The sequence below is a fragment of the Microtus oregoni genome, unplaced genomic scaffold (genome assembly GCF_018167655.1).
Source record: "Microtus oregoni isolate MIOR12 unplaced genomic scaffold, Mior012 000026F_ref0000081, whole genome shotgun sequence".
In the NCBI taxonomy this organism is placed as follows: domain Eukaryota; kingdom Metazoa; phylum Chordata; class Mammalia; order Rodentia; family Cricetidae; genus Microtus; species Microtus oregoni.
Window position 1 is genome coordinate 25,623,711 of NW_024543085.1, and position 27,457 is coordinate 25,651,167.

At 42.5% G+C, this 27,457-nt stretch overlaps 1 protein-coding gene across 2 annotated transcripts in view; it reads right to left on the reverse strand.

Annotated features, from left to right (window-relative positions):
* Nucleotides 1–27,457, reverse strand: part of Ube2h (ubiquitin conjugating enzyme E2 H) — an 85,309-nt gene that overhangs the window by 35,246 nt on the left and 22,606 nt on the right. For both annotated transcript variants that reach the window (XM_041675444.1, XM_041675443.1), the window contains exons 2-3: nucleotides 7,281–7,357; nucleotides 6,029–6,103 (exon numbers count right to left, since the gene is read on the reverse strand). In XM_041675444.1, coding sequence (XP_041531378.1) covers nucleotides 6,029–6,103; nucleotides 7,281–7,357 — 152 coding nt within the window. The remainder of the gene's footprint in view (nucleotides 1–6,028; nucleotides 6,104–7,280; nucleotides 7,358–27,457) is intronic.

The window sequence follows — 27,457 nt, forward strand, 5'->3', positions numbered from 1 at the left end:
ATTTTTATAGAGTCTTAGCTTCAATCTCCGCCCCCAACACTCGGCGTTGGAATGACCCAGCTGTGTGCACTGTCGGGGCAGCAGTCTCTTCACAGCGGCCTTCCCTACAGGAGAGACGGAGCTGGGCTCTGTTCAGGTGAGGAACCAAGCGAGGAGCTCACTCTCAAAGTCCTGTGTTGGAGAAACTTCTGAACTGAGGATCAGTTTCTGGCAATCATAACTTAGTGAGGGTCCTCTCTTCTGCTTCTGTCTTTTTCTCTGCTAATTTGGAATCTGAGGGCTGGGTGGGTAAGAAAAGTACATTTATAACTAAGCAAAGGTGAAAGGTCACCCTTCAAGAGTACTTCTCTTCTACTAAACTAGTAAGTTACCAAAACCTTTAGCCTGTCTGCTGATTGATTGTTTCATTTTTATCCTTCAGTGTCTGCTCATTTATCCAGTCACACTGTGAGATCTGGAAGGATTTTCACAGCAGCAGGAAGACAGTACAAAATTTCCAAGTTTCTAAACTTTTTTAAAGACATCTCTCACACTGTGTAACTCTTACTAGTCTGGAACTTGCTATGAAGACCAGGCTGGCCTCAAACTCAAAAGAGACCTGCCTGCCAATGTCTCCTAACGCTGGGATTCTGAAGGTACACACTACCACATCTGTTCTGTCTCTAACAATCAAAGTCATGGTTAAAAGCTTAGACTCATGTCAGACTGTCTAACACAGGGAGCTCTTTATTCTCAAGACTAGAGTAAGTAATGTCATCCACACACTAGAGGGATGTCAGGAACATGAAACAACTTAGCGTAAGTATAGCATCCTTACAATAACTGGCATACTGTAAGCATGCAGTAATGACAATTTTGGCCACTAAGAATGGTGGTGCATAGAACCTAGAACAGGAGACAGTGCAAATTAGAGGTCAGCCTCATCTACAAAGTATAGAGCTTAATCCTGTCTCAAGATAACAAAAAATCCAAAGACTGGGGTATACACTTCAGTGTTAAGAGGACCTTGAATGCACTAGGCCCCGAGTTCAATCTCCAGCATTCTTAATAAAGAAGACAACGAAAAAAGGAACTTAATTTCATTTTATTGAGCTTAAGTAAGTTACCTCGCACCCCCCCCCCATCTTTCTTTTTTGAAATAAGGTCTCAGTATGGAGACCAGGCTAGCCTCAAAATTAGAACCTTCTTGACCCAACCTCTGAAGTGCTGGGGTTACAGGTGTTCCCTATCATGTCTAGTCAAATAATTTCTTGCTATTGTTTGCATCCTAGAAATGAAACTCTCCACCATACACAAACATCACTTTTTTTAAAAAATTATTTTTTAATCTTTTTTTTTTTTTTTTTTGAGACAGGGTTTCCTTTTGCAGCCCTGGCTGTCCTGGAACCTGCTCTATAGACCAGGCTGACCTTGAAATCAAAGATTTGCCTGCCTCTGCCTCTCAAGGGATTAAAGGAGTGCACCACCACCACCACCACCATGAAGGTTTAAATTTAAATTTATGTGTATAAATGTGTTCACAGAGGCCCAAGTAGGCTAGAAGAGGACACTGGGATGCCCTGAAGCTGCAGTTATAGGCTGTCCAACATGGGTATGGGGTACCAACGTCTATCTAGTCTTCTGCAAGAATAGTAAGAGCTTTTAACCACTGATCCATCTCTCTATACCCCCACAACCATTTTTTTTTATAGAAAATGTCAAAGTGTGTCTGTGATTTTGATGTTGATATACATTTCATATAATCGCACCACAATGGACATATAATCTACAATACTCCAACAGTAATTAAACAGTATTCTGACAGAATAAAAACAAAACAATCAGAAAAACCCCGCCAGAATGTAGCAAACTCCATAGACTTGGCAACTCGTTATGGTGTTACTTCTCGGCCTTGAGACAACTGAATGAGACCATCTCTGAAGTGCTTGTCAACAAGGGCTTTCCCCAACACCAGAAACATAAATTTTAAGTGGTGTAAACATGCTTTTCAAAGGGAACTAAGACACCTACCCTCTGCCAAGACAGGGTTTCTGTGTAGCCTTGGAACTTGCTTTGTAGACAAGGCAGGCCTTGAACTCATAAAAGATCCACTGCCTCTGCCCACCAAGGGCAGGGACTAAAGGTGTGCGCCACCTTGCCCACTTCATATTCCCAGGACACACAAAGAATTGTCATATCTACAAACAACAATGCCTCTGGGTCACGTTTCCTCTCCTACAGTCTCCTTTCCTAACCAAGGATTTTCAGATATTCAGCTTCTTCCTACCAGCCAGCCCTTGTTCAGCTTGAGACTGAGGAGCTGCCACCACCATCACTCGGCAGCAGTCCTCTGTGAACCCCATGGCCTTCCCACAGAAATGGCTATCTGCCTACCCAGCTGTTCCTCTGCAGCCCTCCTTGGAGTTGTTCCCGCAGCAGGACCACTACTGCCCAAAGCCCCACAAAAGCTCACGTGCTCCACAAGCACAGTAAGTAGTGTTCTGTGACTGACACAATCCTTCCACGTGTTGCGATTATGTGTGGATTGCCTATAACCGAGACAAGGCGAATGCTACGCGATTAGTTACATTTTATCATTCAGGAATGTACACATTCCTTAATAGATAAACTAGGTTTCAGATTGTTTTTGGTGCGTAGTGGGTGGGTCCAGTCAGTGATACAGAATCCTTGGGTTTAGAGGGCAAATTGTAGGGTGATATTAAATAGATATCCACCCATTCTAATAGCCTTCAATGCCATAAGCCCTGAGTAGCTGTGTATGAGGGTTGCTAGTAAAATAGAGCATTATTGGAGTTTCCATCTATATATTGAGGGTTTTTTTTTTTTTTTAAGTTTTTAGAGAAAGGGTTTTTCTGTGTATCAGTCCTGGCTGTCCTGGAACTCACTTTGCAGACCTGGCTGGCCTTGAACTCACAAGGATCCACACCTTGCACTGGTGGAAGCTTTCTCTAGCTAACACAGAGTCTGGAGAACAGAATGAGAGCTGGTGCAGCAGAGTCTTCATGGACTGAGGACTATTTGGGATTCTGAATGTTTCTAAAATTCCCATTTGCCCTCACATCTCCAACGCTTTGTAATGAGAGCAAACTATGTCTTTTTTAATAAAAACTCTCTTTTCTAGAGGCACGGCTTCACACATCTTCTAAGGAATATTTGGTGCTTTATGTCCATCTATTCTTACCAACCTTCCTAATTGTCAAGAAGTGTGGTCATACCCTTTGAGTACTTAATGAGTCAATTAACAACAAGCACATAGAATTCACCTAATTCTAACAGGGTCCCAGGTAGTCCCTTGAGTCCTTGGCCCTCTTGACTCCACCCTCTCATAGTGCTGACACTTCAAGTAATTACCACTTCATGTAGTGTTCATTTTTCCTGTTTTGTGTTTATATAAATACAATTTAGGTGAGGTCGTGATATGTTGCAATGCTGATTTCCAACTCCTAGCCCCGAGTAATCCTCCTACCTCAACCACTGGATTATTGGGACTATAGAGGCATGAAGCACCCGGTCCAACTTCCTATATTTTAAAGAGATTGATTGGGAGGGGGTGTCAATATGTTGTTCAACTGGCTCAAACTTATAGGCTCAAGCAATCCTCCTATCTCACTGGGCATTGGTAGAACACGCCTTTAATCCCAGCACTTGGAAGGCAGAGGCAGGCAGATCTCTGTGAGGCCAGCCTGGTCTACAGAGCAAGTTCTAGGACTGACTCTCTAGCTAATGAGAAACCCTGTCTTAAAAAAAGGGAAAAAATAAAAAAGAAAGTCTGTCCACAAATGGAAAAAAAAAAACAAACCAAAAAACCCAAAAATTATTGTAGGCAGTGGCACCTGTCTTTAATCCTACTGCTGGAGACAGAGACAGGCTGGAGCTCACTGGCCAGGCAACCTAGCCTAACTGTGAGACCTAGGTCCCAGCAAGAGAGACTGTCTCAAAAACAAAGTATATAGTTCCTAAAGAACACTACCTGAGGTTGACGTCTGACTTCCATACACCAACAAGTACACACGCCTGCACATTAGCTCATACACACAAATTATATGCTCATAAGTATCTTAAAATCCAAGCTAAGGTTGATGGTGTACAATTGCGAACCGGACAGACCGAAGGCCTATCAGAGTCTTCACAGAGGCGGTGGGCGTGGGTGCACGCATGCACACACAGCACTAACATAGAAGATGTGTTATTTATTACTTAAGGGCTAGGGGCTGAACTCAGGGCCTCATACATGCCAGGCAAGCACTCTGCCACCAAGCTATGCCTCTCAATTCCACATCTTAATATTTAAGAGCTTAAGTAAAACTTAGGAACTGTAGATACTGGAACAGTATTTATATATATGAACATCAGTTACTGTTTTATATAGTCTTAGCTCATTTAAAGCCACATATGCTGTAAATGTGCTTGTCTTAAGAGTGGTAAATAACTGAAAAAAAAAGAACTGTAGATACAGACACTATGTGAGAAAGATTTTTACGAGTAAGTTGAGTTCATCTCATTTCCTTTCTCTTCTGTTTAATTCCATGTCTCCACAACTCAAAGACTAAGTCTTGCCTTTCATAAATGAGCTACTGCCTCTCAAAATGCTTAAAGCACATCTTAACAGTATTACGTTGTTGATGACTTGAAAATGGGTCAACCCACAAACTGATTAACTCTTATGTAATTCTCCTTTGAAGGAAAGAACAGCTTGTACAAGTATTTCAACTAAATCAACTTCCTCAAAGGAAGACGACATTCATTTGTAAAGTATCAAATTCTGAAAAGCATAGAGAATGGCAAATTGAAACTTAGGAATGTTAAATTAGCTTGGTCATAACCAACTATATACCATGTCATTAACTTGGGAATTTGGGTCATTAGTTAGCAGATGAAGAATACTTTAAGTTTAGGTATTTTAGGGCAGCAGACGCATGCGGCTACATGGTGGAGTGCCTGCCTAGAATGTGCCAGGTCCAGAGTCTGACCCCAGCAATGGAGCAGAAAAGAGTCTTTTAGGATAAAGTTTAGACAGCTATAGTGAAATGTACCTTTTGCCTGGGACAAGAGGTTAAAGTTTAAGGAAGAGCTACATTTCTGCAGCACAGGCTGCATTCCCACAGTATACGCTTGGCTTCTACAAGCCCTGTTTCCTGTAAGCAGCAATGCAAAACAACAAAACTATATATACTTGGAATGCCAATTTTCTGTCTTTAAATAGATGTTTATGACACATTTTAAAGTTTACATTTGAAATATTGCAATAGAACAAGACACTAAAGTTAGGAGACACATGAATAAATCAGGCATGGGAAACCACAGCAGAAAAGCCCTCTGAAGAGACTGACACCCACTTCTCGTCGCTGTGGAATGAAGTTGGGGAAAGGCTTTGATCGGCAGCCACGCAGGCTGCTATCCAGCATGCCCATGAGCTGCTGCCACCCCTATGGCTACAGCTCAGAGGCCCCTGCTGCACTGAAGCCATTTCTCATCTGTTGATCCATAAGTATCTCGGGGATGGCTGCAGGGTTAGAGAACCTACCTAAAGATCCGAAGGGAAAGAACACTAAGAATTCCCCAGCTTAGGAAAGAATTACAGATGCTCTTTAGTACATAAACTCTACAGGAAGTGAAGTGGTTTAAGACCGTGGCAAGGCTGCAACTCCCGCATCATCCTTACTGCACACATCCTCCTAACACACTATTTGCTCTACACAGAAACTTGAAAGCCTGGGAGCAAAGCAAACTTCAGAAAAAAAGGTTTTTGCTGGAGTAGGAGTTAGTCTAAACTTCAGGAGACTAGGCATTAGTTCTGAAGATAGCTCATAACTGTAGCCCCATGGGACCCCATGTCCTCTTTCAGTGTGAGGACATACATGTATACAAAAGATCCACATACATAATAAGTAAATAAACCTTTTTTTTAAAGCCAAGAAAGGAGAAATTCAGTTCGGAAGTTGGGACTTAATCATCTCTCACAAAATATAAGATTTTTATGTTCCTCTTATATTTCAGAATGTCTTGCAGAAGCCAAGTCATTACATACCTATAGATGGAGATTTGAAAGGGTATTTATCAGGAAGATCCACTCTAACTTTCCACACGCCGCCTTCATATGGTGCTGGAACAGAAATAAAACATGTTATCCATTAGGACAGGACTGTGTCTTCAAATGAGAAAATAAACACAAGTGTAAATGAACATCAAATCACTTTCTCTCCTGAAAAAAGTCTCAAGCTAATTGCTTAAAGAGTCAGGAACTAGCTGGACATGGTGACATAGGCTACAATGCAGGCAATCAGGAGATAAGGCGGGTTCTAGGCTTACAGATCGTGTCTCAAAGGGGAAAAAAGTTCAGGACCAAACTATAATCAGCAGAGTAGATAATTCTATGTTCGGATTAATTTGCTTTTTCTTTAGGCTTGTCTAACAGAACAGCTTGTTCTATTAGAACTATCCTGTTCTAATTAGAATCTATCATCACTTATTTAGTTAGGAAGCTAAGGTGCTGAGGACCCAAGGGCTGACTGGAATAGAGTAACTTCAAGCTAGCTTGAACAACTTAGTGAGAACCTGCTTAAAAGCAAAAAGATGGGGGGGGGGGGGGGGGGCAAAAGAGGTGACTCAGGAATTAAGAGCACTTGTTACTCTTGCAGAGGACCCAGGTTAAATTTCTAGCACCCACACACACTGTGGCTCACAGCAACCCCTAACTCCAATTCCAGGGAAGCCAATGACCTCTTCTGGCTTCTCAGGGAATCGAGGACACACATGGTGCGCACACACATATATAGGCAAAATACTCATATGCATAGAAAATAAACCGCTTTTATAAGTAAACAAAGAAAGGGCTGGGGAATGTAACTCAGTGGTAGAGCATTTCCCCAACATGCACAAGCACGGGGGGTCAACCACCAGTACCAGAAAACAATTAAAAACAAAACACACCACACACATTTTCTTTTATCCAGAGTCAAGCAAATATTCACTCTCTTACATGATACTGTTAAACACCACTAATTATTTAGTAAGAGATAGTCATGTTCCTTATTTTTCCTACTTCAACCAACCACCCCCCCCCCAAAAAAAAACAGAACAGAATATATACTTAATATACACAGAAACTTAACCTGGATCCTATTCAAAGAACACTTGTTTGCCCATCTACAACAAAACCCAAAATTTGTGAGAGAATAAACGCATGAATAACAAAGATTTCTTCACTCGCTGGCTGCTGTTGATAGCCCTACTGTCTAGTAAAGATTATAAAAAGAACACATACCCACACATGTACTTACTTCCTTGTGGTCCATAAAACTTGACAACAAATTCATTGAGTCCTCCTAGAATTGTAACCTCATGTTTGCTTTCGATGCTGAAGTAGAAAGTAAAGGAAATTACACAGGCTTTATATAGCACATGAAAGAGCTATAGGTAACATCTGAGACTTGCCAGTTTACAAATGTTACACTGCTGTAAATGTAAAACATACATAACAACTCTAGTAGTTTAAAGTCAGGACCAGGGAGACATGTTACTTGGCAATGAGCGTGCCATGCAAGCACGGGGAGCTGAGTTTGATCCCCAGCACCTACTCCAAAAACTAGGCATGATGGTCTGCAGCTACAACCCTAACAAACACCAAGGATGCAGAGACGGGCAGATCCCAGGGGCTCCATGACCAGTCAGCATAACCAGTAAGTCTTAGGTCCTGGTGAGAAACTCTGCCTCAAAACCATGGTAGGCCAAGCATGGTGGCCTTCAATTCTAGCACTCAAAAGGCAGAGGCAGGTGGATCCCAGTCTTTTAAAACTAGCCTGATATACACAGCATGTGCCAGGGCAGTCAGAACTACATAGTAAGATCTTGCTACAAACCAACCAACCAATCCCCACTGCTCAAAACAAAGAAGATGGCTGCTAAGACAATACCTGAGGCTGACCTCAGGCCTACACACACACACACACACACACACACACACACACGAACACATGTGTACTACACATATACACCATATACACATACAGACCTTTGGGCTCCACACGCTCACACATATGAATGCATGTGCACACACACACAAGACCTCTGGCCTCCACACACACACACACACACACACACACACACATGAATGCATGTGTACATATACATACACAGTACACAGACCTCTGGCCTCCACACACACACATGAACGCATGTGTACATATGCATACACAGTACACAGACCTCTGGCCTCCACGTACACACACTTCTAGCCCCCACACGCACACACACATGAACGCCTGTGTACAAGTGTACACACAAAGAATAGTATGAGTCATTTACAGGATACTAAATCAATCCACATTAGTAAAAAGGCTACTGCTGTAAAGTCCTGTTTCTGCTTTGTGGCCTAACTCATTAATGACTCCACAACAGAAATTTTAGGTGGTAAAGGCCTTGATCTCCCTGTAACAAGGAAAAATGTATTCAAAAAGTTTGGACATAGGAAAACTGGCATAATTTCTTGTTGGTCAAGTCATGTATGTCTGTATGTCTGTTTTAGGGTAATGTCTTTTCCTGAGTGAACCACCCCAGCATCTTCGAAGCACTCCAAAACTAAACACATTTAAAACATTTTAAAGCTTTTTCAAAAAGCACCTATGTCATGAGGGGAAAGCAACACCAGCGATAATGAAACTCAATGTAAGCAATGAAACCTTTCTATAGACCCAGAAGCCAGGTGGTGGTGACACAGGCCTGTAATCCCAGCACTAAGGAGACAGAGACAGGTGCTACTCTATGAGCGAGTTCCAGGATAGTTGTCCTCTCTGCTGCGGAGTCAGGGACAGGGGAAGGCAGTCATCTGCCGAGACAGGCTGGTTAGACTAGCCAACGTGGACACATAGTACAAACTCCTTTATCATCTGGGGTGTTACAAAAGACTTCCTTTACTACATAAAAAAAAAAAAAGGCTACAAATTCTTCAGGTGCTGCTGCTAAAAAACCTGTCAAACCCACAAATCACCTTTTATTCATTTCTATGTTATTCACAAAATACTAGCTCTTACCTACTTAGTGTTTCACCTTAAGTCCATTTCACTCTTAAAATACCAGCCACCCACAACCTTATTTCCCTGAATGGCATTATGGTTACACAATCTAATATTTAAAGGTGAATTCTAAACTGTTGAGAGATAACTGACATGCTTGGCAAAATGTGTCTATCAGGGTTTTAAGTGGTTTTTATATAATGCAGAAATCTTCCAAAAAGTGACACGGGCTAACTAAGCTTCTGCCATATGAACAGCACAGACAGGTCAAGGACCTAGGATTCAAAGACACCAGGGTGTACTCAGCTCATGGATAACGCCTTCATCAAGGAAATGGGTTCCAGAGCTGTCCCAGGAAGGACGAGGGCAAAGAATGTGCTTTTGTTTAGAAGCAGACACTTCATGGCCGCTTCCCTCCACATTGAGACCGAGCTGTTTCCAATGCTCCTTAAGAAGTGACCACAGAGGGAAGCTGAGAAACTGAGCAGCTGTCAAGGTGAAAATTATCAGATGGAGTAATACTCAAAGAATCTTCTTATAGACGGACAAACATGGCGATACTTAGTATTTAAGATGTATGATATCTAGGATTGGTCTCCTAACAGCCCAGTGTGGGGCACAAGACTCAAGTATCTCAGTGATACTCCCTGCTGTAAGCCGCCTGCTATGGGTTCTGGGAAACAAACCCGGGTCCTCTTGTTTTAAATGCAGTATAGGTGTTCTGCCTGTGTGTATTTCTCCATCATTTGTGTGCAGTGTCCACAGAGGCCAGAAGGGCATCAGACCCCCTGGAACTGGAATAAAGATGGGTTGTTTTTTTTTAAATATTTATTTATTATGTATACAATATTCTGTCTGTGTGTATGCCTGCAGGCCAGAAGAGGGCACCAGACCCCATTACAGATGGTTGTGAGCCACTATGTGGTTGCTGGGAATTGAACTCAGGACCTTTGGAAGAGCAGGCAATGCTCTTAACCTCTGAGCCATCTCTCTAGCCCCCATAAAGATGGTTTTGTTTAGCCATGTGTGTGCTGCGAATCGAACCAAGTCCTCCCTGGAAGAGTAGCAAGTATTCTTGAACTGCTGAGCCATCTTCCTAGACACCTTATTTTTCTTTCATTCTTTCTTTCCTTTTTTTTTTTTTTTGAGGGGGTGGGAGGGAGTGTTTTAGGACAGAGTTTCTCAGTATAGTCCTGGCTGTCCTAGGAACTCGGACCAGGTAAGCCTCAAACTCAGAACTCAAAGAGATCCACCTGCCTGCGAGCCACCACTGTTGAGCTATATGCACACCATGTGAAAATGTATTGCTGTGATAGTGTAATAAAAAGCTGAATGGCCGATAGCTACATAGGAAGTATAGGCAGGACTTACGGGCAGAGAAACTCTGGGAAAAAAGTGGAGTTGCCATTCAAACACGGAGGAAGCAGTAGCATTGACAATACAGAAAGATGAAGTTAACGAGCCACTCAACAGAAAGTAGATTAAAATCAATGGGTTAATTTAAGTTATAAGCGATAGTGGGACAAGCTGGGTGGTGGTGGCACACGCCTTTAATCCCAGGGAGGCAGAGACAGGTGGATCTCTATGAGTTCGGGCCAGCTTGGTCTACAAGAGCTAGTTCCGGGACAAGCACCAAAGCTACAGAGAAACCTTGTCTCAAAAAAACCCAAAAAGATAGTAAGACAAGCCTAATCTAAGGTCGAACTTTCATAATTAATAATAACTCTCTGTGTCACTATTTGGGAGCTGGCTGCAATACTATTCCATTTTTGTTTGATTTCAAACTTTCACAGGCTCTGTAAGAAATGAAGAGAACTTTAGCTTCAATAAGCAAAATAGTTAAGATCTTAGCCTTAAAAGTATAGGAATAGACAATTAGAAAAAAAAAAGTTTAGGAATTGCTGGGCCATGGTAGCACACTCTTTAACTCCAGCACTTGGTGGGCAGAAGCGTGCGTCAAGGCCAGTCTGGTCTACCACACTTGAAATGTATAGATTGGATAAAGAGTTCAACATCAACCTTGGAACATAGTAAATTTGAGGCTCATCTTAGCAACAAGAGAATCTTTCTCAAAAATGGAAGGGGGAAAAAACCTCCAAAATCTATGAAATGACCTTATTTTCATAAGGCAAAATACTTGGTCTGGGGAAAGGAAAATATTAAGTGATACAGATTTTAAGAAAACAAACTTCGCCGGGCGGTGGTGGCGCACGCCTTTAATCCCAGCACTCGGGAGGCAGAGGCAGGCGGATCTCTGTGAGTTCGAGACCAGCCTGGTCTACAAGAGCTAGTTCCAGGACAGGCTCCAAAACCACAGAGAAACCCTGTCTCGAAAAACCAAAAAAAAAAAAAAAAAAAAAAAAAAAAAGAAAGAAAACAAACTTCACATCAAGAAGATGGCTCTGTCAAGATAAAAAAATCAACAGTTAACACTGCAGTTAAGCTTAAGTGGTTTGGGGCTGGGAACAATGGAAACTGGAAAGTGGGATAGCCAATCCAATCACAGTGAAAAGAGAAATATATGACTTTTATGAACCCATGACAACCAGCCTCTGGACAGAACAACAACCTGGAATTGGTGACTGTAAGTTGCACAAAAGCACGGTGCTGGCTAAAATGAGGTACTTGGACTGCACTGTCTGGGTGGTGGTAACGCACGCCGTTAACCCCAGCACTCGGAAGGCAGAGGCAGGCGGATCTCTGAGTTTAAGACCAGCCTGATCTACAGAGCAAGTTCCAGGACTGGCTCCATAGCTACTGAGAAACCCTGTCTCAAAAGACCAAACCAAACAAACAAACAAACAAACAAAAAAAAGATTAGGCCCCGAACATGACGGAGGTAGATAGAACTCCTCAAACTTGACTGTAACGAGGGCTACAAAGCAAGCTCCAGGCCAACCTCAACTACAAACTGAGAGCCTTTCTCTACAAAAGAAAAAAAAAGTGTGTGTGTTCTCCCTATGAATAGAACCCTTATTCAAAAAAATAAAAACAAATCCAAGATGTTAAAAAATAAAGCAGTACTTAGAGGCAGAGGCAGACACGGGTTGATGGCTGTGAGTTTCAGGCCAGCCTGGTCTGCAGAGTGAGTTCTAGGACAGTCAGAGCTACAGAAAGAAACACTGCCTCAAAAATACAAAAATTAAAAAAAAAAAAAGGCAAATAAGCAAGGGTCTGTGGGGATGGCTTACTGTTCTTCCAGAGAACTGGTTACAACCATCTGTAACTCCTCTTTCAGGCTCCACAGGCACTGTACATAGATGGTGCGGACACAGACATTCACACAGACCAAACACACATACATATAAAATAAGAGGGTCCAAGTTTGGTTCCCAGAATCCATATCACGTGGCTTATAACTGTGAAAAAGTCAAAAGTGAAACCTGTAACTTCACTTACATAAGACACAATCACATTCACACAGAAAAATAACAAAAGAATCCTAAAGAAAATAAGCACAAAGAAAAGTGAGAAAGAGGGTGTATGTATGTGTGTGCGCGAAGGGGTTCTAGTTATGAAACCCAAGTGCAAAGAACTAGGGCAAATCATTATTTTGTTTCTCAGAACCTGAAAGGAAACACTACAGGGCAATCAACAAATAGGTAAGTATCATTATCTTTTGAGGTCAAGATATTTTATGCTCTGTATTTCCCCAAAACCATTTTTAAGCTTTCTATATGAAATAATAGGAACTCCTTAAACTGTCCACAAAAAAGCACAGACTTCATTTCTACCAGAGCTTGTTTATTAAATAAAATTCCACACATCTTCCACATAAGCACCAGACGCCAAACAAAAATCACTCTTAAACAGTGTCTGCCTACGGGGAACCCTAAAAATAGTATGGGAACGTAAGATATACTCATTTAAGTAAGAAATACAACCCAGGCACGGTGACTCATGTCTGGACTCTTGTACTCCAGAAGGAAAAGCAGGAGGACTGATGAAAATTTGAGGCTACCTTAGACTACAGTGTGAGTTCCAGAAGGCAGACTTGGACTAAAATGTGGTAGCCCATTTCAAAGATCAAGCTTTAAACCCCAACAAAATAGAAATAATAAACGCAAAAACACAACTAGAATTTGGAGTCAGAATTCTTCCAAGGCCAGCAAGTTGGCTTTGCATATAATGGCGCTTTTGTCACTACCCTGGTGGCTTTCAGTTCAATCCCTGAGACCTACAAGAAAAGAATGGATTCCTGCAAGTTATTCCGTGGCTTTCATACAAATACCATGGCAGGTACACACACAAAGACTATCATACATGTAACAGAACAGTAACATCAAACTTAAGTCTACACAGTATCTTAAAAATCAATGTTATTTGGACACACAGGGATAGGAATAAGCTTAAGACAGAAGTAGTAGGATAACCCATAACCCCAGGCTTAAGAGTGGAGGCAGAAGGATCAGGAGTGTAAGGTGGTCCTTAGCTACAGTGAGTTGGGAATTCTGTCTCATAAAAACAAAACATTAAGATTAAAAAAAAAAAAAAAACAGCAAAGACTTAAGATAGGTCCAGAGAACATCAAGAGTTTACTTTGATGAAGGAATGCTAGAACGTAAAGTAAGAAAGGGCTGGGCAAGAACTGATAGTGGAGCCTCAGGGTACCTGATCCAGTCAGGGCTCCAGTATTCCATGCACAGTTCGTGTCAGTGGGCTTTCAGGGATAGACAAGTTGTGGTGTGCAGAACAGGGAAAAGCCAGGCCAACAAAGAGGAGGACATTCTACTTCTACAAAGACAAGGGTCACAATGAGAGGAGACTTACCAGACTCTGCAGCTGACTGAACAGGGCACAAGCATTACAAAGCTCTAAAGTTGCTAAAATGTTGGCTTCATTAAAAGAAAAAAAAAAAAAAAAGACAGGGTTTTACTACGTAGTCCTGGCTGGTCTGGTGCTTGCTAAGAAGTGCTGGTTGGCTTTGAGATCTGCCTGGCCTCCCCCTTCCAAATGCTGGCATTGTTTGGTTTTGGCTTTTTTTGAGACAGGTTTCCTGTAGCCCAGGCTGGATGCAAACTCATTACACAGCCAAGGAAGATCAAAAACTAAGTGCCCAGGGGCTGGAGAGATGGCTCAGTGGTTAAGAGCATTGCCTGCTCTTCCAAAGGTTCTGAGTTCAATTCCCAGCAACCACATGGTGGCTCACAACCATCCGTAATGAGGTCTGGTGCCCTCTTCTGGCCTGCAGACATACACACAGACAGAATATTGTATACATAATAAATAAATAAAATGCTTAAAAAAAAAAAAAAAAACAAAAAACTAAGTGCCCAGTTACAGGTGTGCACTACCACATTCAGCTGTAAGTGTGGGTGTCCAGAGATAACAGTTCCCCACCTTACTTGTATGACTTCAATAACAACGAATGTTTCTTAAAACAAGCTTTTAAAATTTTAAATGTTAGTAAACCCAGAGAAAAAAAGAAAATAAAACACACATCTACATTAACTAGTTAGTTTACCCTTATGAAGAGGTGAGAAATTGCTTCTGTAAAGATCTGGTGCAGACAGCTTTGTTCCCTTTCCGGCTGCCCGACCTGTCTGACACGACACTGTCATGTCTGCTGTCATCTGCGGAGATTTTGGGCCACATTCATAGCTGTCTTAGGATTCTTGTGACGCACACGCAGGTTAGACACGCCTGCATTTCCAGAGTATGAGTGGCTGACACCTGCTGTTCCCTTTACTGCTCCACGTTCACTAGGCACAGCAGGCGTCAATTACTAAGTGGCATTCAATTTTGATTTCATACAAATTTAAAAGGACCAGAAAACAGCACACTCTCAGTCCTCTTTAAAGCAACATGTCCAAAGGAGTAAGAGGTTCAAGTTTACTCACTGCCGAGATTTTAAGATGAAGAGAGCAAAGTACAAATAAATACAGCAGCTGCAGCTGCATCTCTGAGTTCAAGGCCAGCCTGGGCTACAGAGTGAGTTCCAGGACAGCCAGAGCTGCACAGAGAAACCCTGCCTCAAAAAATAAAAACTAAAAAATAAACAACAAACTAGCGGGTATGCTAAGTGATCCACTAAACAGGGAACTGTTTTAAGATGAGCTGGTACGCCTTTACTCAGCCGGGCCCATTTTCTACCGTCCATCTGGAAGACTTATAAGAAATAGTAATTACTGTCGTGAGTTTATTTTAAAAAGTAGTCTAAAGTAATGTGGAAAACAACAGCTTCTTCTTGAATCAAAGTCTGCTTAAAACCCACTAGACCCAGGCCTGGTGATGCAGACATTATCCCGATTACTTTAGAGGCTAAGGTTTCCCAATTCAAACCTACCTGGGCAACTTAGTGAGGCCCTGTCTTAAAACAAAAACTAGGAAGCCGGGCGATGGTGGCGCACGCCTTTAATCCCAGCACTCGGGAGGCAGAGGCAGGGGGATCTCTGTGAGTTCAAGGCCAGCCTGGTCTACAGAGCGAGTTCCAGGACAGGCTCCAAAGCCAGAGAAACCCTGTCTCGAAAAACCAAAAAAAAAAAAAAAAAAAAAAAAAAACACAAAAACTAGGAAGATGATCAACCAGTGAGATCAGATTTGCCGCCAAAACTGATGGCCTGAATTCAATCCAGGAACCCATACTGTGGAATGACAGAACTGAATCCTGCAGGTTGTCCTCTGACCTACATACACTGGCCACAGCATGCAAAAACACAAATAAATCACTATTTGAAACTGTCTTATTTATGCTTATGATTAAGATGGAAAAAGGGAAGAAAACTCAACTATATCACTGATTTTATTTTAAAAATCCACAGAAAACAAGCAAAAGAGAAGAATTTTTTATGGGGATGGACAAGGTAGCTTGGTCAGTAACAGTACTTGTTTAGGATGCTTGAAATCTAAGTTCAATCCCCAAAATCAGATGAGATACAGTGATGCGTATCTGTAATCACAACACTGAAGCAGAAACAGAGTACAGGTCATCCTGGCCCGCGTGAGTTCATGCCCTCACTACTGTTCCGAGTATCCCAGCTCAGTTCCCAGCACCTGTACATGCCTTCAACTCTAGTTCCCAAGGATCTGATTCCCTCTTCTGTCTTATGAGGGCATCCAAATAAGCATGGTATTCACTCACAGAGACACGTGCGCACATGGGCGCGCACACACGAGAAACACCTGCACTGGTGAGATGGTATAAGCAGTTCCATGTATGCAGCACAAGCACAGAGGTCTGAGTTCAGTCTCCAGAAACTATATAAACATGCATGGAGAAAACCAACTCCACAAAGTAGTCTTGTGACTACTTTCACCGCAGGCAAATCAATCCAATAAAAGCGCACAAAACCCTGGAAAGTCAAGAGCAGGGACAGGAAAGGGCACTGTAACTGGATCGGCAATGTGATACGCGGGTGCTGGAGAGCTATTTCCGGCACCATGTAAGTAACAGGTGGTAGCGGCGGGCTCTGCCATTCGAACAGGACTGGTTGCTCCCAACCAGCAGAGGTGATTGATACAGCAACAAACAGGCTGTTACCTGGTACAAAAACAATATAAAAGTGGATGTTTGAGGGCTGGAGAGATGGCTCAGTGGTTAAGAGCATCGCCTGCTCTTCCAAAGGTCCTGAGTTCAGTTCCCGGCAACCACATGGCGGCTCACAACCATCTGTAAAGAGGTCTGGTGCTCTCTTCTGGCCTGCAGACATGCACATAGACAGAATATTGTATACATAATAAATATTTAAAAAAACCATCTTTATTCCAGTTCCCCTCTCCTGTGTGTAGCTCGGGTGCCACTGAGACAATCAATCAGAAATCAGCACAAATGGCTCAGACATGATGTCATAGCAGTCACAGATACAGGGTGGGAGACAGGACACAGTACAACTCCAACTTTCTCAAGATAGATCTGAGGAAAAGCTTTCAAATTAAGTAAACAACCTCATTGCTAAGCATTTTCAGGCTTCATCTTAATTCTTTCCCATGATTTTCCTGCAAAAATACATATCTCATGTAAGAAACAACTCCAGTTTTCCTTCTTTCTTTTTTTGACATGTTTCTATGTGCAGCCTTGGCTGCCTAGAATTTGCTCTGTAGAAGAAATCGACCTGCTTCTGCCTCCTGAGTACTGGAGTTAAAAGCCACCCCCTTATCCCCTTGGTACAACTTTAGTCTTCAATCTTATTTCTGATCATTCACAAATGATCAGAAAAGCAAATGCCAAACATACACTTAAAATCCCAAATTCAAGCTGGGAGGTGATTGTGGACACCTTTAATCCCAGCACTTGGGAGGCAGGGGCAGGCGATCTCTAAGTTTGATTGAGATCGGCCTGGTCTATGAGAGCTAGTTCCAGGACGGCCAAGGCTGTATACAGAGAAACCCGGGGGGGGGGGGGAGGAGGGGGATCACAAAATAACAATAATCCCAACTTCTAACACTAACAGTTCCAATTAGATATTAACCTATACAAGTCTTGTCTAGATTCATTCGTCCAACTCACAGAGGGACTGACACAAAAGGCCTCTATCAGCTGTGCTGTCTTTCGTTTCCTGAAATACAACATCACCCTCGGGAACTTTGCTGTCTATTTCTTCTGTGTAGCTAGCCCTAACTTCCCGTTTCTACAGACAGTTGCTTCTTGGGCTGGACAGAGAGCTCCAAAGTTGAAAGCACTGGCTGTTCTTCCACACTTGGGTTCAATTCCCAGCACCCACATAGCAGTTCACAGCTGCCTGTAATTCCAAGATTTGGCACCCTCACACAAACACACATTCCGGGCAAAAAATAAATAAAACTAAATTATTTTAAAAAGAGAAAGACTAAGTGAATGTATTGAGAACAGTTGTGCGTTTTGCTAGACAGTGGGAAATGGGAGAGTCTTTAGCCAGCTCCCGGTTCCTTCCGCTGTTATGGAGAAGGAAGGTGATAGGCAAGCACTCACACACAGCCTAGCCTAGGAAGCAGAAGTTTTCAACAGGTGCCGATACTAAGTCACCTGACATTCCTGACATGAAGATGACACTTGAAAATAAATTCTGAGGTAAAGGCAGATGTAAACAGGATAGTACTGACGATGAGCCTAGCAGGAAGCATCGGCAGGGCTACAATCCCAAAGCTTGGTCTCTTAAAAAGCACGGCTCCACTAGAGCCAGACTAAGCACATTCACACACATCAAGAAACAAGCTCTTTCTCAAACATCCTTCTTTTCCTGGCATCTGACTCCCTGTTATGTCCACCCACACAGAGACAAGACACTGGTCCACACTGACAAATACTGGCTTTCCAGTTTTAACTTTCAGATTTGTGAGTTTAGTTCATCTGGGCCCAAGAAATTACCTTGCTTTAATTACATACTTAGGCAGGAGATAAGGGCAACAAAGGGGAGTTAGCCAAGCTCAGAAAGTATGAACAATGTTTGAGGATAACAGCAACACTTTGACTTACTTGGGAATCATAAAATCCACCAAGAGTGTGGGACACAGATTCCAGTTAGGGCAATAAAATCTGAAGGTCAGGATCAGTAAAGACGTCTAGTAGACATCTGACCATCCAAGACTGGGGCTTGGAAATGGGGTGTCCTGTCACCTACTTTTAATTCTGGAAACATTTATTTAAATATTGCTCCCACCCTCACCCCTGCAAAAAAAAAAAATCTGTCAACCAGTAAGAGACAAGGATCTACTATAAAACTCTGGGTCCAGGGTCTGGAGAGATGGCTCAGTAATTAAGAGCACTGACTGCTCTTCCAGAAGACCTGGGTTCAAATCCCAGCACCCACAGGGCAGCTCACAACTGTTTGAAGATCCAGTTGCAGGGGATCTGACACCTTCACACCAATGCACATAAAAAAAAAAAGGTTAAATAAGCCATAAAAATATTTAAAAAAAAAAAAAAGAAAAAACAAAAAAACTCTGAGTCCAACATTTAAAAAAATAGGCAGGGGGGGCTGGAGAGATGGCTCAGAGGTTAAGAGCACTGCCTGCTCTTCCAAAGGTCCAGAGTTCAATTCCCAGCAACCACATGGTGGCTCACAACCATCTGTATGGGGTCCGGTGCCCTCTTCTGGCCGGCAGGCATACACACAGACAGAATATTGTATACATAATAAATAAATAAATATTTAAAAAAAAATAAAAAAATAGGCAGGTAAGATGACCCACATGGTATTTAAAAAAAGAGAGAGAGGGCTGGAGAGATGGCTCAGCGGTTAAGAGCATTGCCTGCTCTTCCAAAGGTCCTGAGTTCAATTCCCAGCAACCACATGGTGGCTCACAACCATCTGTAAGGAGGTCTGGTGCCCTCTTCTGGCCTGCAGACATACAGGCAGACAGAATATTATATACATAATAAATAAATATTTAAAAAGAGAGAGAGAGAATGGACTACACGAGCTGTCCTTTGAATTCCAGATGGTGTGTGTGTACGAGCGCGCATGCAGTGAGGGAGAGAAAAGGGCTTAAGATTAAACTGTAAAATACACATCATGGCTAGCTGAGGTTAATTCAAGTCATGTATTTACCTCATCCCAAAGTCACACTGTAGACAGGCCTGCCCCAGAACAACAGTATTTACACCTCAAATCCACAAACACTATAAACCAGGGTTTCACTTGCCCAAGGGCAGCTGATCAAGATCCATACACAGCCCACGTTACTGCTGTACAAAGTCTAGCGTGAAAACGGCACACGAGAGTCCTTTGGTACTTTCTTCTAACTCCGGCTAATGAGACAGCCCGGAAGTAACCATTTTCTCACCGTCAGTAGATGGTCAACAAAAGAACGTGTGAGATGGAGACTGGAAAGACGGCTGCTCTTCCAGTGGACCTGCTCCAGTTCCTAGCTCCACATGGCAGCTCACAACAGTCTTTCACTTGGTCCCAGTGGACAAATACAAATGCCCTCGTTTCGTCTTCTCAGGCACCAAGCAGCAGAGTGGTGCACAGACAAATAAATGCTGGCAAGACACTCATACACATAAAGAATTAAATTTTTAAAATATAAGATTTAAGAATTTAACATCTTATTATTTCCAGAACTAAAGAAGTAGGGTAACATGTCTTTAATCCCAGCACTCAGGAGGCAGATGTAGGCAGATCTGTGAGTTTAAGGCCAGCCTGGTCTATAAGGCAAGTTTCAGGCCAATCAGGTAATATACAGTGAGACCCCGTCTCAAAATTAAAAAAAAAAAAAAAAAGCCAATGAATAAGATAGAAACCTTTATATCTCTCAATCAAGGCTTCTACCTATTATATCACTTTTCTAAAATTAATACCAATCAATGAGGATTATATCCAAAAATTTCTATTGTTTTTCCACTAAAAGTAAATTGCATAAAGGCCAGGCGTGGTAGCACACAGCTTTAATCCCAGCATTGGGGATACAGAGGCAGGTGGTTCAGAGTTTAAGGCCAGTTCTGGGAGAGCTAGGGGCTATGTAAATCCTGTCTCGGAAAAACGAAAAAACAAAACAAAACAAAACCAGGAAATTACATGGGATGGGTCTATTACTGAAATATGCTTCCTTATTTCAAACAGATGCATTCCAGCGAGTCCAGAAGGTTTTTCTGGAGGAACCCTACTGTGAAAAGATCAACCCTGTCTTAACAAACATCTTCAATTTCAGAACTACTTCACAGTTTTGGTTTTTTTTCCACATTTCTAAAGCCAAGTAGCTGATTTGTTATGTAGATTAGATGTGATCACTGCCGTTGAGGCACAGCTAACTATCTGCACAAGCCCTGCCTCCGAACCTCAAGGACTGCCACAAAGGCCTCTGGTACATTTCCACTTTTCAGCCCACTTTCCAGGGCCAATGTGTTCCTCATATTAGAGAATTCCCGGGGTGTGGGTTACCATTGGTCTGACCCCAACAGCCCTTCCCTGTTGCAGAATATTATTTTCAGGCGTATGACTTGTTTACACTGCATGTGCTTAACTGTGAAGCTGTGTTACTGTGCCTGTCTAAACACCTGATGGGCCTAATAAAGAGATGAACAGCCAATAGCGAGGCAGGGACAAGGATAGGCGGGGCTAGCAGGCAGAAGAGTATAAATAAAAGGAGAACCAAGAATGAGGAAAAAGCCTCAGAGAACAAGGAGGACACCAGGGGCCAGCCACCCAGTTACACAGCAAGACACAAAGAAGTAAAGAAAGGTACACAGAAATAGAGAAAGGTAAAAGCCCAGAGGCGAAAGGATAATTTAAGATAAGGAAAGAAATTAGCCACGCTAAGGCCTGACGTTCATAACTAGGATCAAGCCTGGTGTGTGATATATCTGGGAGCCAAAAGTCAATGGAGTAAAACATCACAACACTTCCCTAACAATCTCATTTCAGAAGTTCCTACGCTCCTTACTCAGAATTCAGGATGCAATTTTTCCAGAATAAAAGTCAACGAACTTGTATCTGACATTCCCCATTTTAGAATATAATCCTTATTCATCAATCTTTCTGTTAGAAAATCAATGTATAGAGTTCTAAACTGAGACACCAATGCCTCTATTAACAGAAACTTGTTGCAAATAAAGCCCTTCTCTCTCAAAGGAAAAAAAGACAAAGAAAATATAAAAACTATAATATAAGGAGCAAGGAGAAAAAGTCAGAGGCAAATGACTGAAAATGGGAGGAGCTATGTGAGAACAAAAATAATTGGGGAACCGACATGAGGTCCGCATGCCTTGTACCTGTTAAGTGGAGACAGCAGGATCAAGAGTTCAAGGTCATCTTCGGGAGTCACCAGGGACTACACTAGAACCTGTCTCAAAAATGAAGGTGGAAGGGTTGGGGCTGGGGAGATGGCTCAGTCAGTAAACTGGAGGATCACTAGGCACCCACAGAATAAAAGAGCCTGACAAATCTCTAACTCCAGTGCTGAGGAGGCACAAGCTTAATTTGGGGGTAAAAAATAAATTTTGGGGAGAAGCTAATTGATAAACCTTGTATAAAGTTTAGTTCCAAACCAGGAGTGGTAGTTCATGCCTCTAACCCTACCACTGGGGAGGTTGATACAAGGGTTTCAATAAATTTGATACCAGCATACAACTCATACCAAGTTCTAGTGGGACCGTCTTAAAGAAAAAAAAAAACACACCACTGTGGTGGCACACATGTGCAATCTCAGCATTCCAGAGACTGAGACAGAGGACTGCTCATGAGTTAAGGCCAAAGTTAAACTTTAAACAGGATTGCCCTGGTAGCAAAAAGGAGGAACCAGACAGGTACAAAGGGACCTCAAGCTGTGAGGCTACTGTAGATGGAGCCTGGAGGAGAGGAAAGAGGACAGAATAATGCTTGCCACAAAGTCTGGCTACCTGCCTTTACTGGCTGGAGTCCATAAAGTGGAAAGAGAACCAACTTCACAATGTAGTTTTCTGACCTCCACATGTGCACAGGGGCACATGCACCACCCACTGCACATCGTAGCACACACAAGCAATTTTTAAAAGATTGCTCAGTACAAACCAGGTACACTTCCAAGTAAAAGTTTTTAAAAACTGGAAAACACAAGACCAAGCACAGCGGCATATGCATTTAATCTCAGCAGTAGGAAGGCAGAGCCAGGCAGAACTCTTGGGTTTGAGGTCAGCCTGATCCCAGGACAGTCAGGGCTACATAGTGAGACCCTGTCTCAACACCCCCTGCTCCCCTGCAAAGGACTGGAAAACACAATCTATAAGTCAGAAGACAATTTATTGACATGATTGTAAAATAAAGAGAAGCCTAAATTTTTATTTTGTATATACAATTCTGCTTTGGGCCAAAACAAACCACTGCCCTCATTTCCTACCACCAATGTCCAGATGCCATTCTAAGCACCTGTGGCCTGTGTGTCCCACGAGGACACCTTGGGGAGTGGGTGGAAAAGCAGGTCTGACTTCTCTGGCTCTATACTTACCCACACTCCCATAACATCTGAAAACACAAGGAACAGAATTTGGTAACTAGGAGGAACACATGGCTGCTTGTCTGTCTCCCTCTGAGTCCAGGCAGGTCACTGACTGGGCACCCTACAGGATTGGCACTAGTAAGGCACTATTAGTCAGGCAACAATGGATTCCTAGCGAGAAATACTAGTTCACAAATCAGCTTTTTAAACCACCCTCTGTGAACAAGATCTCTGTAAATCAGATGTTGCATTAATGTACTCTATGAGGTTACACGATACACTGAGGAAAAAGCATACACTCTCACTAACAGAGTCAGGCTTCAAGGAGCCTTATGAGACTTATCTTCTGAGACATTCCCTGGTAACGGAGGCCTCACCCCTCGCCACCCAGGCCAGGGAGTATCTGTCATACAGAATTTAGTAGCTCAGAGTGAAAACTCCAGACTTGGGCAGCCTACGCTGATTGCAATTTTACTTAACCTAAGCCTTACTCTCTTCTGTGGAACACCACTAGCTATCTCTTATAGTCACTCTGAGGACTGAGGAAGCCACACAAAGTGCAAAAAAAAAAAAAAAAAAAAAAAAGCATGCCTGGCACAGGACACATGGCCATGTCAGCTGCAATTGCTACTGATAATATGTCTGGCTTAGAGGAGGCATTCACAGAGCCTCTGGCCACTAGTGTAAGCTACAGGATAATGACACCACCACCACTAGGCATAGTCTTTAGGGGAAGCTATGTATAACTTTTATAGATCTACAGAAGTGAAGGAAACACAGTTCATAAAACTAAAACCGCAGGCTTGCCTCCCTTTTGTTAAATGGTAGGATGTGTCTTCATCTGCTGCTTCAGTCTAAACTACTCACTAAGCCCCACTGCTGGTGCTCGCAGGCACGTACATTTCATGTCAAGTTCAATTATTAAAGACAAAACAAAGCTCATAAAGCCCTTTCTCTGAGCTTTCTCAGATGCATTTTAAACTTTCAAGTGGCTCATGTTTTCCCACTTGTTTTTTCTTCAAATAATTCTGGATTCTTTTTCCCTAAGCAGATATTATAAGTTTTAATGTGCAGTATAACTAACTGCTTAATCTTCCGTTGAAGATATTCAATTCACCTGGACATAGTGGCTCGTGCCTATAATCCTAACACCTCAGAGGCTGAGGCAGGGGACTGCCACGAGTTTGTGAGCCAGCAGGGTTATGACAGCTAGATCCTGTCACACAAACACATTACCATTGCCCACAAAGATACTCAATTTGAGGAACAGCCAAGACACGGGAAAATAATCTCCTACCAGCAGCTTTATTCACCCCAGAAACCAGCACACTTGGCTTCCAGCTTTGCCTTAACCTTTTCAGTTCTTTGAAACAGTATATACACAAGGTTAGTAATTTGTGTTTCCCTTTCACTTAACTATTTCTCAAGACACTTACTCCGGTAGACGGGTGATGTGCAGGAGAGTGCACAGCGGAGGCAGAGGACAGCATGTGGAGCAGTCTTCTCCCTCTCCCATGCGGGTCAAGAGGATCTAACTCAGGTTACCAGACCCAGCAGCAAGCCTCCACCCACTGGGCCACCTTCCAGCCACTACTTCTCACTTTAAAAACAAAACATGTACCTATGCTCAACTCTTCTAAGTAAATTTAAAAAAAGAAAGAAAAGAAAGGAAAGAACTGCCCCCCCATACTTCATATTTACAAGTCACACTTTGTCTTGAATGCTTAGAAGAAGAAAACAGCTTTTCTACTTTAGACTCCATTTCTGAAAATGAAAGTAGAAGGCTTCAAGGTTACACCGTACACAGAACATCCTGTCCACTTGCTTAATACACACTGCTCATGGTCACAGCTAATGGGCAAACCACCTGCAAGAGGCCAGTTTCTTTAGCCTCTCAGCTACCTACAAATTCAGGATTATGCCGCTTTCTTTTAGAGTGGTCACCTTCTACCCAACTGCTCCGACCCCCTTTCACTGCAAAGGTGTTCACAAGCATTTAACAAGTGCTAAACGCAGGAAGTAAACCAGAAGCCCCAGCCCAGAGCATCCTGTCAAACTGTGTGTGCAGACTATTTGTGCATAAGGGCGAACAGCGGGAGATGGACACAGAACCTGCCTGTCCCTGGAGAAGCCAGGGTGGGGACATTTTTCTTCTTCAGCACTTTTCTTCAAGCATGGTTCCCTCAGAAAACTCTCCCCAAATTAAATACAAACTAGTTAAAAAAAAAAGTCTTTATTTTAGAGATAGCACAAAGGAAAATATTTAATCTAGGAAGTATAAGTAAAAACTGAACTAACTGTAAGATCCAGAAAAGTGGTTCTATATGCATAGGATTCTCCTCAATAAAACATGGCAACCAAGCCAGGGCTGGCAGTGTACACCTCAGAAGGCAAGGGAGTGTGGCACCAGTTCAGACAGGCTGGTCTACATACCCTGTCTCCAAAGACCACAGTAGGAACTAGAAAGAAGGCTCAGCGGTTAGCAGCACTGGCTGTTTACAGAGGATGAGTTTGAGTCCCAGCACCCACATGGTGGCTCCCAAGCTTAACTTCAGTTCCAGGGGGATCAACACCCTCTTCTGGCTTCTGCAGGCATACATGCAGGCAAAATATACTAAAAAGTTATTAAAATTTTAGAAAAAGAACCAGTGTTTACTCAAAACAGAGTGAAAATAGCCTTATGAAAGACTCTTCTCAAAAATACAAATTCTTAAAAATTACCAACCCAAATGGGCTGGAGAGTTGGCTCAGCAGTTAAAAGCACTGGCTGCTCTTCCAGAGAACCCAGGTTCAATTCCCAACAGCCACACAGCAGCTCACAACTGTCTGCAACTCCTGTTCTAGGGTACCCAACTCCCTCATACAGACAAGTACACAGGCATAACACAAATGCACACACACACACACACACACACACACACACACAAAAAATTTACCAACCCAGGTTGGGAGGTGGTGGCACACACCTTTAATCCCAACACTTGACTGGACAGAGACCAGTGGAACTGAGTTCAAGGTCAGACTACTAAGTGAGTTCCGCAACAGCCAGGGCTACACAGAGCAACCCTGCCTCAAAAACAAAAATAAAAACAAAAAAATACCCTACACAAAGCTATACCCATTCCTCTGACAACAGAGAAAACACCTGTGACGTTCATCTGTTGAACCAATTAAAAGAAAGCCTGGACAGGACCGAATACATTGTGTACTAGGCTATAAATATTTTCCCACTAGGATAGCCAATTACCAAGCTAAGTTCCGCTTAAAGCAAAAACAATTTCTAGGGGCTGGAGAGATGGCTCAGAGATTAAGAACAATGACTGTTCTTCCAGAGGTCCTGAGTTCAATTCCCAGCAACCACATGGTGGCTCACAACCATCTGTAATGAGATCTGATATCCTCTTGTATACACAATAAATAAAATCTTTAAAAAACAAAACAAAAACAATTTCTACTATTTACCTGTTTCAAAAAGGTAAAAGACAGACGCCTGCAATCTTAAAACTAAAGTTGAAAACTCTGAGTAGCACGCAGGACACATGCCAATAACACTGTCATGGGGAATTAAACGGGGTGATCACAAGTTCCGGGTCACTGTGTGCAACACAGCAAGGCCCTGTCTCAGAACAAAAGCAAGTGGGATGGATGATGATCATAACAGTTTGTTCTGAGCGTCCAATGTGATTGCCCAGACTGCCCTCACCTCTAACTCAGTCCCTCGATGCATGCCCAGCCACATTGAGCATGGTTCTTACTTTAAATACTATAATTTCTAGGAAAAAAACATCACTCCAATTAATATCCTGCCTCGGTGGCCGGAGAGATGGCTCAGAGGAATAGAGCACTGGCTGCTCTTCCAGAGGTCCTGAGTTCAAGTCCCAGCAACCACATGGTGGCTCACAACCATCTGTAATGAGATCTGGTGTCCTCTTCTGTACTGCAGGATACATGAAGGAAGAAACCTATATACATAATAAATAAAATCTTTTAAAAAAATTAATATCCTGCCTCTTACTGTCTGCAGCATAAACCACATTTTACAGAAAAAGAGAAATTTATATATTATTTGAGGTCCTTGCTCCATCTACTAATCATCCTAATTCTTGAGATGTCCCTGAAAAGCAAAACTGAGACAAGGGCCCTCCTACTCCTAACATATGAAGTAACAGATGCACTTCTGCTGCACAGGACAAAATGAGAAGAGGGTCTAGACTGACCAGCTTTCCACCAGACAAGGACTACTCACCTTAATTTACCACCTGTAATACCAGTCCTACAGTCGGCAAGTTTGACCTAAACTTGGAAAACAAAGCAAAGAAATGCTTTGGTAAGCAGGTGATGCATTAAGACCAGCCAGCATCACACAAACAGCCTCTCACAGCACTTTTCCTAATTCCAGGGGATCCACTTCTAGAAATGAAAGGGTAACAGCTCACCACTGGCTTAATCTTTTAGCTACGTAACCATATTGATACAAGCTTCTAAATACGCAACCACATCTTACTGCCATATTTTAAAGCCAGAAATGAATGAGTCGATGGTTTTCCACTTTGGATTTCTAAAGTTGACTAAGAATTTATGCCAAAAATAAATAAACTAAATAATTATAAGATCTA